The sequence below is a fragment of the Saccoglossus kowalevskii genome, chromosome 5 (genome assembly GCF_978046115.1).
Source record: "Saccoglossus kowalevskii chromosome 5, keSacKowa6.1, whole genome shotgun sequence".
In the NCBI taxonomy this organism is placed as follows: Eukaryota; Metazoa; Hemichordata; class Enteropneusta; family Harrimaniidae; genus Saccoglossus; species Saccoglossus kowalevskii.
Window position 1 is genome coordinate 14,633,175 of NC_140645.1, and position 19,593 is coordinate 14,652,767.

A 19,593-nucleotide genomic window follows, 5' to 3' on the forward strand; every position below is an offset into this window, starting at 1 on the left:
AATTTGAAATTCAAAAATTTACAAAAAATATGAACTAAAAAAATACTGATTAGATGTATGATTTGGAATTAATGTAAAGACAACTTTCATTTAATGTATCACATGATTTTGCATTGGGTTTCATAATTTATGCATGAATTTGGGGACCGCGACTCTAGCTCCATCGTCCGAATCGCACGGTTTGTTGTTTGAACTGTTGCATAATTTTCGTAACTCCCTATTCTCGTTGCAAACAAACAACCGGCGAGTAATACGATGGGCGTTCAATAAGTAATAATGACCCTGACCCATTTCCCATAGCAGGAGATTAATAAAACTTGGCACAGTTATTAGTCGTTCTCTACAGGTCCAGGTTGGACCTCCAACCACGTCTGAACTTCAGACATCAAGGCTGCATCATCTGGGAAACGATCCATTCAAAAACAACTTCATGGCTTGGAAGAGATGAAAGTCAGAGGATGCAAGGTCAGGAGAGTAAGGGGGATGAGGGAGGATTTCATAGCCACACGTCCGTGCTTCTGATCTGGCGACATGCGAGTTGAGGATCAGAGCGTTGTCCTGCAGGAGGAGAATACCTTTGCTGATCTTGCCCCGCCTCTTGATTTTCATAGCTTCTCTTAATTTCATCAAAAGTGATGCGTAATAGGCTCCTGTAATTGTGGTACCCTTTGCCAGGAAATTTGTCATCACTACTCCGTCCTGGTCCCAGAAGACTGTGAGCATGACCTAGCCAGCGGAGGGCTGCACCCTTGCCTCCTTTAGAGGTGGTGAGTCCAAGTGCTTCCACTGCATTGACTGGGCTTTGGTCTCTGGGTCATAGTGATGGACCCAAGTTTCATTCTGTGTAATCAGTCTTTTGAAAAACTTTGACTCATCTTCTTGGCACATTTCCAAATTCATCCTCAACGTGTTCTTGTTTCTGGAAAGGTGTGACCAATATGGGGACCCATCTAGCAGACACCTTATGCATATGCAAATGGTCATGAATGATAGTTTCCACAGACCTTGTACTAACCTTGACCTCTTGGGCTATTCGGCGAACAGTAATGCGTTGATCTTCCAAAATGGCTGCCTCAACTTCACGGCCAGATGCCTTATCAATGGAAGAAGAGGGACGACGAGGTCTGGGAGCTGTTTCCACAGACATCCGGCCATGTTTGAATACAAATACAAAAACCGGATCACTGCGCGACACTCAACTGACTCCATTTCACAATTTCACACCTGACTCAGTTCAAACACCTGTAAATCAGATACTACAATTAGTTCAGAGCTGTAACCCATAGAGATGTAAGTCAATACACATGCATTTCAGGGGCACTACTTATTGAACGCCCCTCGTACCTTCAATTGATTGGTTTTGGTGATCGGTGAGGCTTTTTATCTTGAAAAATGACGTGATCTGTTCTGCCTGGGTTGCAATTTAAAAAAAAACGCTCTACTGTATTTTGATACAAAATAGCTGATTGGCTGTTTATTTTTGTAGCATCTCCCGCACCTTGTCGTTAAGGGCGCCTATTAAATACACGCTGCGGTGGTTCAATCTGGCAAGGGTTAGTTTGAAAAAGGTGACCCGGAACAAACGTCGTGCTGGCTAGGGTCAGTGACCAGTATTGTAATTTCTAAAGTCACAACTTGAACAAAGAAAGTAATGTTTTGTTAGCCCATTTAGGACGCTATAACACATCAACTGACTGAACGTTATTAGGAAACAAACCGCACTTCCTTTGTCATTATTTGACACTGAGTGAGACTAAATGTTTTTCAGCCCAATAATTCACTATTAGTTAACATGTTTGGTGAGCCATTATTCCTAGACAACCTAGATACACGGACCTTATCATTGTCTCGTGAATCGTCAGTTTTATGTTATTTTAACAATAACACCAGTGGGGGGTTGCATGCATTGTTAACCTTGTTGAATATTGTCTTTCAAAATTTATTTTAAAAAGCTCTAACAGGGAATGTTTCAACAATAACATTTTCCAGCCACATTTATTAAGCTTGAAAGCTTTTAAACTAAGTGAAATCTACAATGAATGGCTGCAGAAAACCCAAAATAGATGCAAAAGTGATGGTATTATCTGTTCTATGATTATTTTCGCATATCTAACTACACACAGTCAATCAACGCGTAATCAACAATACTCAGTAATACCTGGGACTGTATCGTCATATTTACTGTCTTGTCTATCAATGCAAAAAGGATTTTTAAATCATCAGCGTAATAAGGGAGATATGAGAAGTTGCTAATCCTACACTGATCGTTACATTGTTGGGTGTTTGTACTGTAATATTATATCAAACTATGATACAATTTTATTATTAATTATTAATTAGAAGTGTGTTTGTAATTACTGTGACCCATCACTTCACTAAGATTTTTATATGATTTTTTTTGTTGATTTTGATCCACAAAGACATGGTTTCTACAGGTCATGTTCAAAATTAGGTCAAAACTATGAAAATAATGACAAAGTTTTATTTTGTGAAGATGACAAAAGTTGTTAAACCTAGCAAATATTTATTTTTGCTACTGTTGTTACCCAAAGAATTAGATAAGTTGATCTTATATAGGAAATGAGAACTCAATACGACCTACCACAAACTGTGACAACAAACAGTATGACAAAACCATTCTTGATGACATTCATAGTTATAGCTTTCTGAAAAACAAAAGAAGTTAATATTTATTTGGGATAGCATTCCCCTATTTTAAAATGTGTGAGCTGTGTTCCCGCAATTGAAAAAATACATTTCTGGTAAATTCCCAAATGTTGTTTCTAGTTTGTTCCTACGTAATTCAACATTGTCCGCTCAATCGCTTTAATCGCAAGTGTTTTAGTATCTGTTCAATATTCTCTTACCGAACAATATATGTAGGGGCATTAAATACATTAAAGATTAAGGTAATGTATTTTTCTGACAAAATATCACGAAATGTACATCACAAAGATAAGACAAAGGCTCATGGGTAGACGTTTTTTTGTAAATAATGACACGCTATGGCTACTTGACGCATGCGTAGGTAACGACTCTCCTGCTTTAATGACTTATACTTGATTGTTTGTTCTACATAGCTCAACAGGGGCGAGTATCCACAGTTATCTTACAAGTCCAGATCTGGTCTGCTGGTGTTATGCTATATGTAGCGCACAATGTCTGAATTTGGTCACATTATCTCCTGCATGCATGGGAATGCGGCTCACGAGTGCATTAATCCCAGGAAGTGTAAACCTAAGTTTAAGGTACCTTGTTATTTGCACAGGGATTACCGTCTCATGTCAAACTGGATTAATTTAACCAATCACTCTTACATAGGGACCGTTAAACAACACCCCTCACGGGATCACGAGCATTCACACGTGATCCATTTGCTAGCTGCGCAGGTTACTAAATTGCAATAGTATAACCTTCGTTTTCAGATTTTTGCTCCACCCTTTGCTCCCTTGCTTTAGACAACAAAATAATTCCAAGACGGAGTTTCCTAATTTGTCATTGCGAGTGAAATTCCTGTAATAATTAATGCCAGATTTCTCCTACTCCTATTTTTTTGAAGTAGCATACATTCCCATTGATGTATATATTGTTAACGGACATACACTCGTCTATTTATACATAGCTGACAGTGCTGCTGTTCCTGTGAAAATTCTCTGTCCCACTTTAAAGAAGTAGTCCCTTCATATGCGACAGATGTAACTGCTATTGCATTCAATACATTTTTAGAAAACATATGAAAGTTGTGTAATTTTCGAAATATTTTAATGAACAGTTGAAGTGATGTTCACTGAACTGAGGACATATATGGGCGGCCCAGTAGCTCGGTATTCTCAAAGGACATTGTATGTGTGAAATCACATTATTGACTTGGAAGACAAAAAACAATGCACCATTTACGGTCTGCGTGACTGCATCATTCTTGCACACCCGCTTACGACATTCACGCTAAATACTCCAGATTCGCTCAATATTTACTCCTAGGTGGTGTATTTACAATTTAGCGTATGTTTCTGCTAAATATGAGATCACCATGAGGTAGGCCGCAATCAATAGGCAGTTTTTTTATGAAACAAAGTCGAAACCAGTTCCTTCTTGACGATAAAGTGCTCAGGAACTTCATAACCCTGGTCAAGTCTTACAATCCTTGTGACGTTTCAAAGCACATGATTGAACAAGGCAGACAATAACAAAATGTAGTTTTGCGTATTACATACATTTAAGATGACTTTCATTCTTTATTTCAGAATTCTCGCATGTCGAGCATTTATATAACACATTATATAAAAGCAAACGAGTTGTTTGTCGGATCATACTGACACGTGGAAGTTGGGTGAATAACTTTCTACTTTTTAATTTACATAATAAGTTTTTAGTCCCTGTTCGGACGCAGCCTGAACAGGAAATTTGATTTGTCTCTGTTTCTTCATATGTTTTGAAATTTTGTCTATGGGTGGTCTCGAACCATCAGTGCAGTACACTATCCGCTCCAAATCTTAGAATCCCCCCCCCCACAAAAAAATCAGTTTGACCAGGACGACAAGACCAATTTAAATCCAACCCAATGAAGCAATAAACACTGACATGTGCCTAGTTTATGCTACAGATTTATGTGGATGAAGAATTGCTTATAACAGACATGTAGCCAGGGATACAACAGAGGCGCATAGTGTCTGAAATTATGGGATATCAAATACTTACTTATTATATTTTTTATCGAATTTGTAATTTTTATTGTCTTCCTATAAGTGTTGTACACATGGGTGTGTATCGAATAAAAGATAAACTGTTTATCTATACAATGGCAGCTCAATACAGGAACTAAATAAAAATGAATTAGGTCTATGCACATTCAATCCAGATCTGTTGCCAATTTGATGATTCGTGCATAGAAAGATAATACATTAAAATTGTTGTGAAATTATAATGTATACTGCCCAGGGGTGCATACAGTTTACGTGCGTTTGCTTCAGCATTGTGTCCAACACAACAACAACATATTGTATCCCACTTACAATACACCATGGTGGCTGATTCGTTATATAATGTTCAATAAAATAAATTTCCCAGACAATCACCTCTTCTACTAATACATTTCACTAATGACAATGAAAACGTATAATATAACTGACTTACAGGTGAATCTGGATTCAGAAAGTGGTTTTTTTTATAATGTTCAAATGGTCTGCGACGTGAAAAACTGTCTACTGTCTAGACAAGTTACGTACCAGCATAAGTCAGAAAATGTGGAAAACCAGAAAAAATGCCCGGATGTGTGACATGCTGCATATTATTAAAACATTTTTTTTCGTGTGGGGGGTGGGGGTGGGAGGTATGTGTGTGTGTGTGTGTGTATTACATTATAGACAGAATAGAAATTGCAATTTATTGGAGGACTACAGAATGTATTTTAAATTGATCTTATGAATGTTTACAAACTGCATCCTAAATTATTACTAGTTTATCTGCATTAAAAATGTTGTGTTTTTTATCAATATTTGCCGAGGTTTTTAATCACTAATGCATTCATGTGTATGTGGTATCTTTACAACTTTGACAAATAATAACAAAAAGTTTAACATAAATAAAAATAAAAAAAAAACATGTAAATGTATCAGAACACAGTTTTTGCTTCCAATACATTAGCAATTTAAGATATTTAAAATATATATCGAAATGATGTCATACCGTGTGCTAGTGTAGATTAGTGGGATCAACGTGTCTTAGTTGGGAAAATGCCTTTAATGTTGCTTTGCCACTTTTTATTATATACGGAACACAGTTTAACGTAATCATCATGGGAAATGATAAAATCCATTAGTTTGAGCACAGCAGAGGCGGCGGCACGGCATATTGCATGAGGCGGCGAGATCTGCTCACCAACCCTGTATTGGGGGTCCGGGTCATGCTCTCCCTTAACAATTTTGAAATCTAGAATGTCTGACACGCCATTTTCTGCATTTTGATAGGCAAATGTTTGCTAACACAAAGGGTTTCAGCTTGATTTTGGAGGGGCGATGCCCCCTCTGCCCCTGTCCTACCGCCACTGCACATATCATGCAATATTGAAGCACAGTTTTCACTAATTCAGTGGATTCTGTTGGGTAATATTTCTTACGAGCTGTACAAAAACCAAATGCTCTATGATGCTTACAGGGGTCAGTAAAAGGCTTTCTATAGATTATACAAAGCGGGAAGGCAGCTTTAAAAATAGATATGTTGGCAATTTGTTGAGAATAAAATGTATTGGCAAATTAAGTTAGATCGTGGGGACCAACACCATCTATGAATTTGTTCTTGCATTCGGTATTTGCAGTGCATCAGCAAATTGTATTATAACGATGCGTTTGATGCAGACTTCAAATAACGTCTTCACATTCAGGAAGTTCTTCTAATTGAAATACGTGAATTAATAGTAGTGCAGGAAGAAGTTTCATGTGTGGACAGAATTAAAGAATTGGCGGATGGAACTGTTATGAAAAATGGTGTTCCAGAAAAAATGTATTGTTATTGCATCTTCATTAAGAACTATCAAAGACTGGTATAATGTAGAAGGCCATTGGTACGAAGGCTGTTTTATGGGATACAGCACAGGCGGTGTCTACCAAAGCCTGGGCGTGGCTGTGAAATGCATCATTTGGTAGATACATGCATACACACTCACCAAAGAGGAAAAAGGATGTGCTTAGTGTGTTAGAATTTGCAGCATTGACAATTCATTGGAGCTACTAAACATGCTCAACTTCACTTCAGTTGGACTGTTGACAGAAATACTGTTTGAAAGTATGTTGGTTTAGAATAGAGCAGTGTTTGAATAGTGTCACATGGTTTGTTATATATATCAGTTTTAATCCTTTGTGACGAACACTGATTATCTTAATCAATGGTAACTAAGGCAACTCAACTCTACTTGAACCATAGAAGAGCATTCTACTAGCATATGGATTTCATTTGACACAATGATTATATGATACTTTATAAAGATAATACATTGTAAAATTATATTTTCAGCAAAAGAGGACATGATTTTGCGTGACACACTTCATAATTGTAACCTATATATATTCTTCGTAAAAAAAATTAGTGATACTACAAAGCAACTGTAGTCTTGTAATAGACCGTGATGATCTAATTTGCCAAGTTAAGTTTTATTGGATATTTTACCCTAATGACCATGAGAATATATATAATTAGTTACGTACATTTGAATCTGGTGTGTTTTTATGTCATATTTGTCTGGTTGGTTGTGCTGTGAAAGACTGTGTTTTGTCTAGGTTAAATACTCCCTGTACCAGTATAAATCAGAAAACGGGAGTAAACAGGGAAATGTCTGGATGATTTGTGTTTTGTTATGACAGTTACCAATTTTGCTGCACGATTAAGGAGAGGGAACCAACATTTTATGTTATTTGTATGAAAACAAACCCTAATTAGTTTTCAGTTTATCTGCATGAATTTTATTTTTCAATTTGTTGAAAAGAATTGTCAGCTTTGAAAACACCATTAAAATATGTAACATAAGTAAACACACTTATACATCAAACCGAATACGTCTTTTTCTTTCAATCTATTTGCATGACATGGTCCCTAAAATCTAAGTCAAAAATATGTCAGGACTTGTGTTGGTGCCTATGAGTGAGACCATTGTGCCTTTAAAGTTATAGCTCATCGATAAAACCAATTGATCTGGCCACAAATGTTTTAACATTGAAGCTAGCCTGCACCGTAAAGCATTGTGTTTAATCACTGAAATAAACATATTTTTGGCGTATTCACTCCAAGTTCCATGAACTATATACAAGACGAACCACACAGTAGCTACGTTGTGTAATGTATTCTTTAGTATTTCATTAAGAACTGTACAGAAATTAAAGGACAAGGATTAGTGATTTTGTTAAGACGGTTACAAATTTTGTTGCAGGATTACGGAGAGGGCAACGACGTTTAATTTTAAATGTATGAAAAACCCTAACCCTAAATAATTTTCAGTTTTTTTCCATGAATTATATTTGAATTCATGTGCGTAAATGACTTGTCAGCTTTGAAAAATACCTTGAAAATATGTAACATAAATAAACACACTGATACATGTATCATAATACATCTTTAGTTTTCAATCTATTTGCATGGCATGGTTCTTATAGGGCGGTGCTCGTCGCGCATGCGTGAGATATGGGACTCATATGGACAAAGATGGCAATTTTGACTGTTGCGCAGATCAACGAGGGAAAGATTGGCTGGGTGATGGACATTCCATCGTATTATGACTCTTCCAAGTGTTACAATATATATACATTTGTGTGCCTACAAATCACTGCCGTCCCTCGTGGTCAACATCAAAAGCATACCGCATCCGATGTTTTGATATCGGTTAATTAGGGGCTCCGAAATATGTATGCGAACGTTGGAAAGTTCCTCGGCAATTGCCTACCAGGCGCGGTGGTTAGGTGTATGTAAATGTCTTGCGCCCGCTGTTGATGCTCAGAAAACAACAATGTTGCTGTTCTATAAGTCCCTCATTTTGTAATGCCACATGGGATAGAAACGTTGGATAACGGATGCCACATGGGATAGAAAAAGATATTCTCGCTGATTTTGAAACATCCAGGATAAAATAATAATGTTGTCGTTTGATTTCACTCCATCGTGTAATAATAGAGCTAGAAACGAAGACCACTTTGGGATTGTTCCATCACCCGATTATAGGGAGTTATTCCTGTATATACTATTCAGTCTATTTCCCCTGCGTTTTTGAAAAAAAAAATCGTTGTGGTCAAAATTATCAAGTTTTATGAATAACATGTAAAAATAATTATTCAGTTCAGTGATAGGGCGAACCAAAAATTGGACAGTCAATCACTCAATCTGAGATAATGATGGACAACGGGCGAGGTTTGATGAATAATTGTGTTGTTGAAAAAGATATTACTATTCATTAAAACAAACACTTATTGCGGCAAAAGCCATATAAATATTCGTCCGATTAAATAGGCGGATTCACCTATATGAACCAGTAATTAAAACTCGTCAAAAACCAAAATGTTAGATTCCAGAAAATATTTCCAGAAATTCACTTGGCCGTCATTAGCCATGGTCCATAATTTGTAATAAAATACAACAGGCATAATAGAGGGGCATTGGGGGATAGTTGGTACAGTTTAGAGGAAATAAAAAAAAGACATTTTACGTTTTTACAGGAAATAAAATGAAAGTTCCATATTTTTTTTTAAATTTATAGATAAAGCAAATTTTTAATTACATTTTAGACTGCTATAATATATTGGATAATTTGTGTTTAAGAATCAAAATCGGAAATTGCGTACGAAGTGCGACATTTAATCTGGGGAAAAATACTTTATACGCTTACAAAAAATAAGATCTTTGTACAAATTACTAACGAATAAAATAGTTGATTACATTTTACACCTTGCCCATGTCTACGAATTTACATTTTTCATTTATTTAAATTACATTATTAGGAAAATAAAAACAATTGATTACAACTAACGAGAATACCCCTTTCCGACCTTCGCATAAGATAGCAGTGAAAATGAACTAATATTGCATGCACTCGGCAGTATTATACCGACTATTATTATTTTCATAGAGTAAAAACTCGATTTGCATGCGCAAATCTGTTATTAGTCAAGGCATACCTGGGTAACTTATCTTAATCTAAATTCTAAGCATGATTGCATATGTAAACCCACAGTTTCTTTTTCGAAAGAGTCGATTCGATAGTTTTCTATTTTCTTGAATCACTTCATCATTTTTCATCTGTATATTTTCGGCAGTCTCAGTAACATTCTTCATCTCTTTATTCAAACCTTTCAATCATTTCATTTGGATTTTAAGATCGGAAGCAATTTATCGGAGTTTTCTTCTTCCTCTCTACAGATGTTCTCATTTTCAGGGTCAACCAAAATGCCGCTGGTGTTATGTCATTTGTCTCGTCAGGGGTATAGGGTGCAATTCCAAATCACCGGACAGAAACAAACACCGATAAATGAGGGGATTGAGTACAGATTCTAATGTATATTGCTACATGCATAGCGTTACTGGTTTACATACCACCAGGTATATATGCTTTGCTTTCAGAGTATCGAACAAGTCCAGTCTTTGACTCCCACGCGCGAAGTACACAATGTACGTCTGTGTGGGTATCTGTGTTAGTGGATTTTCTCAAGAACCAATTATTCGATTGTAATGACAATTGGTATATGATGCTCTGATGTCATGCCCAAACCTGATTAGTTTTTTGTTGAAGGCTATGCACATTAATAACCCAATTTGAATATTAATTTCACTTTTTCATGTTATATTCAACTGATTTCAATGAAACTTTGTAAATAGATGCATTGTGATAATGCACAGTTCATTGGTTTTTGTTTGAAATCCGTGCATAATAATGACTTAATCTACATATTAAATAGCGACTGTTAAGGAGTTCTGTCACATAAACATGATGGCATGATAGTAATAACGCGCCTGAATTCGACAATACCTACAAAGCTATGCGATAGCATGTATAGTTTAGTGAAAACAGAAATTGCAACTTAAACATAGATGTAAAAACTGTGAACACTGAATTTGAAACGTAGTAAAATGTTTATGTGGAACAAAAGACGCGATGACGATTTGAGGATCAAAAATATGTCGTTTGACTCTCACACACGAAATCATATTGGTCTTTTTTTCTAAGATACAATGTGTTACATATACAGATTCAGTTAAGTTAATTCTAACAGTTAGAAGGTAAGCAATGCGTGTATGGTAGTTTTTCAAATAGTTTGTTTGATCGTTACCAAAAGCGAAGGTGAATCATGTCTGGGAAAACTCGAAACAGAAGTCAGTGCTTTTAATTTTACTAGGTGTACTAAGGCGCCTTAAGACGGTGCAATTAGCTTATTAAGCTAACAATATTGCTAAAGTAACAGATGTTACTAGAGCAGCGAGTGAAACTACGACATGAGCAGCTGTACCTCCTCCTATACCTAATGTATGGTTTGTTAAAACGATTGTCATAACGTCTGTACCGTATTCTTCATCGTTGCATTTATCTCCTGTACAGCACGTTGTCTTTGTACCTAAAAAAATAACCAAAACAGTAAATCAAACGCGGATTTGTAAAAATGTTGGATTTATACTAGGAACTATTTAAGACGCAATAGGGATACCTTGGAGTATTTATTTTATAATAAATATACTTGATACTGCAGTTCAGTATGAGCACTATAAATGATTGATCGTAAATCATTGTTTGGCTTCAAACAAGTTTGTTCAATAAAATCTTAAACTCGAATACGCGTATTAAAGGTTTCAGTATTTAAACTGAAGTTGGGATAAGCGGTAAGTACAATCTGTTAAACATAATTCATAAGAACTTGGTTCACCGAGTCAGCCGAATCAGATCCTTGTTGTAAATGGCGAACAAAGATTTCACTTGAAGCAGATTAAAGGTTGACCATTTCAAATCGAGGAGAGGTATTTTTTTACGTACACACGTACCAAGGACATTTTGCACTTCTTTTCACGTTCCATGTACCAGAATGGAACAGTTATTCAGAGGGTGAAACTCTATGGGAAACATAGCCAACTGAACGGGAACAGTTTCTATAGTGTCCAAGTCTTCTGACTTACAGCTCAGAGGTGTGATGTTAAAGCGGGGGAGTCATCACCTACGCATCCGTCAGATTGCCAAAGCGTGTCGTTGTTTATAAACAAGCGTCTGCGCATGAACTAATCAAGCGTTATTAGCATGTGTTGTTATCGTCGCTTGGAACTCAATTCCCGAGTGTGCGCAGGTGACGACCCTCCCGCTTTAACGTGTATCAATACACTACACTTCAACTTACGAGTTCCTAAAACGGTGATGCCCTTTTCCATACAATGCATGGAACATGAACGGGAGACCGACGTCAAATCGTTATTCCAAAAAATGACAGTAGTCTATAGGAAGAAATCAAATACAACTGTATATAAATTGTGTGTAGGTCAGATACAGCGAAAAGGGCCACATAGACATAACAAACGCTGACAAAAACAGAAACAGTTCAAGGATGATTATCATAAGTGTGGTTGATGTTACTATGAATAAATAAGATTTTATAAATTCAAAATTCAAAAGGTTTAAATAACGATATCTCAAAAAGTATTGATTATATATATAATTTGGTATCTATCAATGAAAGGATAGCTTTCATTTAATGTATCACTTAATATTTTAAAGTTGCTTAATAATCTATTCATGAACATCAAACAATTAATATGCATTAAGTCATTTATTACATGAATATGCAAGTATGTTAATTCGGCTCTAATTTAAATTCAACGAACAAGCAGAAAGTAGTTCATATACAACATAAGATTTAATGATTTTGTGCTTTGGGCGTGTCTTCAGTAAACTTGTTGCTTAAAGGATGGCAGTCGTCGCGCTGCGTCCTGTTCGATATGGCACCCATTGTGTATTTACATGAAATTGAAACAGGCGCTGTGCTACGACCACCGTCCTTTAAGGGTTAAGCTTTATCTCCTGTGTGTGGTCGAAATTAATAACGATGTATATCTATCCTGTAACGTATTCTGAAAATGTGAATAAAAATACTGATTTCGAAATGTGCAAGTATGATGAACAAATAACTCAGTGATCATTTAATTGCAAAACTGTCAATGTATTATTTTTAGGGGTGTAAACTATTGTCACAAAATACTGTAAAATGACTAATATTCACTGGGTTTAAATTTCACTGATTTACCATTTCAGGCATATTCAGTGGGTTTTAAATTCACGGTTTCGTCATTTAGATAGTGTGTTCTATGCTAAATTTTACATATTCACTGGGTTTTAATTTAGCGCATTTTCCAGTCAGCGAAATAAGCTAAATTAAAACCCAGCGAATAATTACCCCCTTTACAGTAACGTTTTTGTTATCTAACCGATTGGATTTGACGAGCGCCTCTGACTTCATTTAGGAAACAAAAACAATGCAAGGTGCTTCAGTGCAATTACAATAGATGTGGGGGGGGGTCTAAATGTAGTTATTATTGATTTCAGATATCCACTTTAATATGATAGGGATTTATTTAGTGCAAGAATGCACTGGAAGTTGATCAATAGACCCATTTTATCTACACGAAAAGTGTGTTGACCTTTCTACATTTTTGGTCACTGTAACGCAACACAGGGTCAAAACTAGGTCAAACTATATATTTCTGTACTCTACTCGTCAGGATGAGTAAATTGACATGCATCTTAAAAGGATTGGATCATTTTTAAATTTTGACCCCCAAAACGGCCAAAAAAAGATTTTTAATTTTGGCCTCGCCCATGACGTGAAATCTCACTATATAAGGATTTGATTTAGTATAGATGCCTGCTTGCTTGCTTGAGCACTTTTCTACTATCTGCTGGCTGTCTGTTAGTTTACTGACATTATTTAATTGTAGATGTTTCTGTTATACTTTTTAGAAATGGAAAACCTGGTAACAGCAAACAGACTCGAGACACCGTGTGTGCATCGAGAAAATTTCTTATATTTTGAAGAACTATGCTACTTTCACAGAAATCAATATTTGTGCTCACGGCAACAGATATTATGTCTAACCCCACTTGAAAGAATCTGATTTCGAAATTGGAAAACATGATGCATGTCAATAAGGCAATACTAGTGAATCGGAGAATATTATTTAAAAATGCAAAAGAAAAATGGTTTGAAATTATTAAAAAATTCATGGACTTTGGATTGTTATTCTTGGTCGTGTACAATGTATTACATTTATTGGACTTGTATTTGGATCTCATATTTCCAGGTAAAGACATACACGAATGTAGAACTACCTATTTTAACTGCATGTTTGGGAACACATCAATATGTTATAAATACAGAAAACACATCCTTCGTCACAGTTAATAAACATTTACATTTCTTAACTTTCTTGTGATTTACTTTCCATAGTTTATTCACCATAGATTGATACAAATAATACAAACAATTTCACATTTTACTGAATTGTATAAATTTGATAACCACAAGCAAAAACATTTTGAACGACACTGAAGCCGCAATCGCGTGTCTGCATTTTGTTGACGTGACTCGTTCATCTATGGGCTGCAATTTTCGATTTCGATTTAGCAGGAGTTTCGGTGAAGTGGTTTCATTCAATATTTTAATTGCAGAAAACATGTAGGAGGAAAAGTGTCGCGGCGTTTTAAACACAAATAATTCAGTTGATCCACATATTCAATTTTTTTTACGGTTGTTACATAGCGTCGAATCTGCATCGGAATAGTTGGCCTTTTCTAATTTAATGTCAAATGAAATGCAAGAACGTGTACGTCTGACATTATACAGCAAAGACCTATTGCAATGTTCAAATATGAACAATTTTATGTTATTTTAATGATAACACCTATGAATTACTGTTGGGCTTTGTGCATTGTTAACCTTTTTGAATATATTTTTTTTCTAAATTTGATTTAGAAACCTGTAACTGCAAAGTATTGTTAAATCCATTTTTTCACCACTAACATTTTCCAGCCATATTTATTAGACTGGACAGCTTTTAAACTAAGAGAAATCTACACAATGAAAAGATGCACAAAACTAAAAATAGATACAAAAGTGATGGTATTCTCTGTTCTATGATTAGTTTCACGTACCTGGCGCATACTACATTCTACCCACAGTGCATCACCGCGTAATCAACAATATTTAGTAATACATATTTACTGCCTTGGTTTTTTAGTTTATCAGTATAAACATTATGAGGGAAAGACGAAAATTTGCTCACCATACACTCATTGTTACATTGTACGATGGTTGTGTTGTCACCAGGTTGTAAACAATCATCATCATCATCATCATTTTTATTGTAGTTACATAGGTAGCAATTAAAAGCCGCACATAGTTCTGAAATGTTGAAGAAAAGTGAAAAAAAATATGATTCTCAAAATCACAAGCAAGCTTGTGCGCTTCCGCTTCACATGCTTTTTACCACCACAATATGGCAACCATGGTATCATTTTTTCAAACTATGATCTAAATATTTTTCATTTGTAACACATGAATATGTATAAAAATACTTTGCTCGTTTTTAAGGTAGTGATGCAGTTTACCTGACAGGTATTTTAATTAGTTAATAAGGAAACCAAGATGACCTCCCTTGTTCACAAAACTATATATTTTCGGAAAGCGTATTGTATGAATTTAAAAAAAAATTAAAGTATTTTTTATGGACACTGTAGTTTGAAATATGCACAAAAATGTGTTTTTTTTTTGGTCAAAAGTGATTTAAAAAATAGCTTCTAAACCATGCCTCTGTTTCCTGTCTAAATTGGTTTACGGGTACATCTGTTTACTATGAAGAAAGTGCCCTCTTGAAAACTGTTGTCAATTTTGCTGGACAGCAGCTCAAATTTCTCTAGTTCAAGTTTATGCATAAATTAACACGGAAGCTAGTTGTCTGTACGATTGTTGTAACACTGGGATGTGCACTAAAAAGAAGCAGAGATAATTGCTAATTTGCATATTTTATAGTTAAGTAAAATATATGATGATTTATATCGCCATTGGCTTTAACAGAGTTCCACTAATGATTTTAATTTCAAATTTTCACAGAATACAGATGTTCATACAATGCCATAAAAAATAAAAAAAAAGTGAAGTTTGACAAAATTTGTAAAATAAACTGCATCTCTACCTTAAATGAATGTTTTGAACAAAATTTCCCAAATTAAGAGACAATTATGGAAATAATAACAAAGGTTTATTTTGTGAAGGTGACAAGTATTATTTTGGCTACTGTTGTTAACCAAAAAGTTGAAGAAACTTGTAAATAAAAAGAGAGCACAATACGACCTACCACAAACTGTTGTGACAAGAACTAGCATGACAAGAATATTCTTGATGACATCCATGGTTATAGCTCTCTGAAAAACAAAATACGTATACATTTAGTTTCGATAGCATTTTCCTATTTTAATATGTGTGAGTTGTGTTCAAGGCTCCAGAAATGAAGAAAAAAGTGAGGTAATCTCAAATGATTAAAATAACTTGTAAGATTAATCTGTTTCCTAAAAATAATTTGTCATTTATGACAAATTTCTAAATGTTGTTACTTGTTTTTTCTATGCATTATGATCCGCTCAATCGGTTCAATCCCTGGGGTCATAGTTTGTCCAATCTTCTGAAATTGAATACATATATATCAGACGTATACATCATATCTCAGACTTGTGCTTGATGTTTGCGCTACATAGCGTATAAGGGACGAGTATCCAGTTATCTTACGCTGAAGATACTCAGTATTCGCTCAATATACATAAATAAGTACATAAATCTTACATTACCGAGTCATACTTCGGAATTGTGGCCAAAATTAGGGGATACCAAAAACATATGTATCCATCACCATGGTATCTGATCTGTTATTTTAACATTCAATACAACTTACATTGCTCCGTAACAATGTGAGTTTTTTGCAGAACAGGTTTGTTAGCCTTGTGTCCAGCCCCTACCCTGGATAAGGGATGATTCAACATCGAAGTTTCCTTTTCCTAGTTGGACTGCCTGACAAGGCTGATGAGTTCCACCTACCCACGTTTGATAACAGAGTTTTCCCCCTACTGGACGGACTGCCTTGGAGGGCTTACAAGCAGTGTCCATTTGTCTTACATTGGCCATGAAACATATAAAATAGCTAACTTACAGATGAATCTGAATTGAGAACGTTCGTTTCTGTTTAATGTTGCGATGGGCTGCGACGTAGAATTCTGTCTTGCGACTAGACAAAATATTCCATGTGTTTTAGTTATGTACCAGCAGCAATTACAAAATGTGAGTATTCAATATAGAAAACCAGAGAAAATGCCCGGATGAGTGATATCCGGCATATTATTAAAACAAAATATGTGGTGTCAACCATACCCTGGACCTTACCAGTATGAGATGGCGTGGCAGTGCACTGTGGTCATTTGGTAGTTACCTACATGCACACTCACCAAAAAGACAAACAATGAACATAGACTGTTAGAATTTGCAAGATTGACAACTCATTGGATAACTAAACATAGACAACTTCATTTTAGTTGGACTTCATGTAATAGTGTGTTTGAAAGAAAGACATTGTTGTTGGTTCGGAATAGAGCATTATGTGTTGAATAGTGCCAAATGATTTGTTATAAATATTGGTTTTAATCCTTCTTAATGAACACTTGATTATCTTAATCAAGGGTAACTGAGGCTACTCAAGTCTACTTGAACCATAGAACAGAATGCTGCTATAAGTAAAATAAATTTCATTAGATACACTTTTTATATAATACATTACAAAGATAATACATTGTAAATTTATATTTTCAGAAATCTGCTGCAAAAGAGGACATGGTTTTGCATGTAATAATAAAAGAGTAACCAAGGGAAAGTATCCAGATTTGCGATATTAATATAATATTTATAAATATATATAATTAAAGGAATTATATTGTTAGTATTTCATTAAGAACTGACAAAAATTAAAGAGGGGGGGTATGTGTTTTTGATAGGAAGATTATCAATTTTGCTGCAAGGATAGCGCAACAACAGTTAATTTTATTTGTATGAACACCCTAACCCTAAAGTAATAATGAATCACATGCGGCGTATATCAGAGCGTAGTTCTCGCCTACTTGTGTTGCCAACAGTACCTGAAAATGGGACTTATGTTTCTCGAACCATCAGTGTAGTACACTATCCGCTATAAATCTATGAATCCCCCAAAATAAAATTCAGTTTGACCAGGACGACAAGACCAGTTTAAGTCCATTCCAATGAAAGCAATGAACACTGATATGTGTATAGTTTACACTACAGGCCCACTTGAATGGCGGTTTGCTTGGCACATAACACATGTATCCCTAGAACACACCATGGTGTCTGATCTATTACGTTATGTAAAGTATATAATTTTCCGGTAAATCATCTTCTCGACTAATACATCTTTCTAATGACCATGAACACGCATAAAATAACTAACTTACAGATGAATCTTGATTCAGAAAGTGCTTTTCGTTTCAATGTTTCGATGGGCTGCGACATGGAAGCCTGTCGGGTGAATAGACAAAACAATCCCTGTATTTTAGTTACGTACCAGCACAAATTAGAAAATATGAGTCATCAATATGGAAAACCGGAGAAAATGCCCGGATGAGTGAAATCTAGGATACAATTAAAACAATTGTTTTCTTCCTGTATTATGTAAAATTAAATTGTCAATGCAAGTTACTGATATGATGTACAAGGTCATTGGTAGGAAGGCTGTTCTGTATGATACAACACAGGTGATGTCAACCAAACCCTAGACCTTACTAATATGACATGGCGTGGCAGTGCAATGTGGTCATTCGGTAGCTACATACATGCACACTCACCAAAAAAAGAAAAACAACGAGCTTAGTCTATTAGAATTTTCAAGATTGACAACTCATTGGGGAATTAAACATGCACATCTTCATTTCAGTTGGACTTCATGTGTTGTAGTGTTTGAAAGAAAAGCATTGTAGTTGGTTTGGAAAAACGCATTAGGTGTTTGAAAAGTGTCACATGGTTTGTTATATATATATTAGTTTTAATCCTTTGTAATGAACACTTGATTATAATATTCAATGGTAACTAAGGCTACTCTACTCTACTTGAACCATGGCAGAGAATGCTACTATAATTATTATATATATATTTAGGATACACTGTTTATATAATATTTTATAAAGATAATACATATATTTTCTACAATCCGTTGCAAAAGAAAATATGAGTTTGCATGACATACTTCCTAATCGTAATCTATATTCTTTGTAAAATACCACAAAGCAACTGTAGCCATATAATAGACCGTGATGATTTTTATTGAAACTCATTTTCTTGCATTGTTTAAAAATGTATTACTCTAATGACGATGAGAATGCATATGATTAGTATGTACAGTTGAATCTGGTGTGTTTTTTATGTTTATTTGTCTGGTTGGCTGTGATGTGGAAGATTTCTTTTTATCTAGGCTAAATAATCTCTGTATTTGATTTATTTACCAGTATAAATCAGAAAATATGAGTAATCAAGGGAAAATACCCGGATGTGTAACGTATTCTTTAGTATTTCATTAAGAACTGTACAGAAATTAAAGGACAAGAATTAGTGATTTTGTTAAGACGGTTACAAATTTTGTTGCAGGATTACGGAGAGGGCAACGACGTTTAATTTTAAATGTATGAAAAACCCTAACCCTAAATAATTTTCAGTTTTTTTTCATGAATTATATTTGAATTCATGTGCGTAAATGACTTGTTAGCTTTGAAAAATACCTTGAAAATATGTAACATAAATAAACACACTGATACATGTATCATAATACATCTTTAGTTTTCAATCCATTTGCATGGCATGGTTCTTATAGGGCGGTGCTCGTCGCGCATGCGTGAGATATGGGACTCATATGGACGAAGATGGCAATTTTGACTGTTGCGCAGATCAACGAGTACAAACTGAGAAGTTACCAAGCTTTTAACTATGAAATTTCCCTGATGATTCCAATCGAAGTCACCGGTGGTAATTAGTGCATGTTGCA

General features: G+C 35.2%; 1 protein-coding gene across 2 annotated transcripts; it reads right to left on the bottom strand.

Annotated features, from left to right (window-relative positions):
• Positions 1-1,126: 1,126 nt before the first annotated feature.
• LOC144353227 (uncharacterized) lies at positions 1,127-18,094 on the bottom strand. 2 transcript variants are annotated; one of them, XM_085499562.1, is made up of 7 exons: positions 18,014-18,094; positions 15,859-15,925; positions 14,788-14,906; positions 11,853-11,946; positions 11,034-11,084; positions 2,603-2,666; positions 1,127-1,242 (listed from the first exon to the last, which is right to left on the bottom strand). In XM_085499562.1, exons 2-7 carry the CDS (start codon positions 15,911-15,913, stop codon positions 1,230-1,232), a joined length of 396 nt encoding a protein of 131 aa, XP_085355688.1. In that variant the 5' UTR covers positions 15,914-15,925; positions 18,014-18,094; the 3' UTR covers positions 1,127-1,229. The 2 variants fall into 2 exon arrangements, with proteins under 2 accessions (XP_085355688.1, XP_085355687.1); XM_085499561.1 differs by lacking the exons at positions 1,127-1,242; positions 2,603-2,666 and having other exon boundaries at positions 9,436-11,084.
• Between the last annotated feature and the right edge of the window lie 1,499 nt (positions 18,095-19,593).

Coding starts and splice junctions, on each gene's coding strand:
- LOC144353227 (XM_085499561.1), bottom strand. CDS start 15,913: ATGGATGTCATCAAGAATATTCTTGTCATGCTAGTTCTTGTCACAACA. Junction 14,907..15,858: donor TCTTGTCACAACAGTTTGTG/GTAGGTCGTATT, acceptor TCAACATTTCAG/AACTATGTGCGGCTTTTAAT. Junction 11,085..11,852: donor CATCACCGTTTTAGGAACTC/GTAAGTTGAAGT, acceptor TTATTTTTTTAG/GTACAAAGACAACGTGCTGT.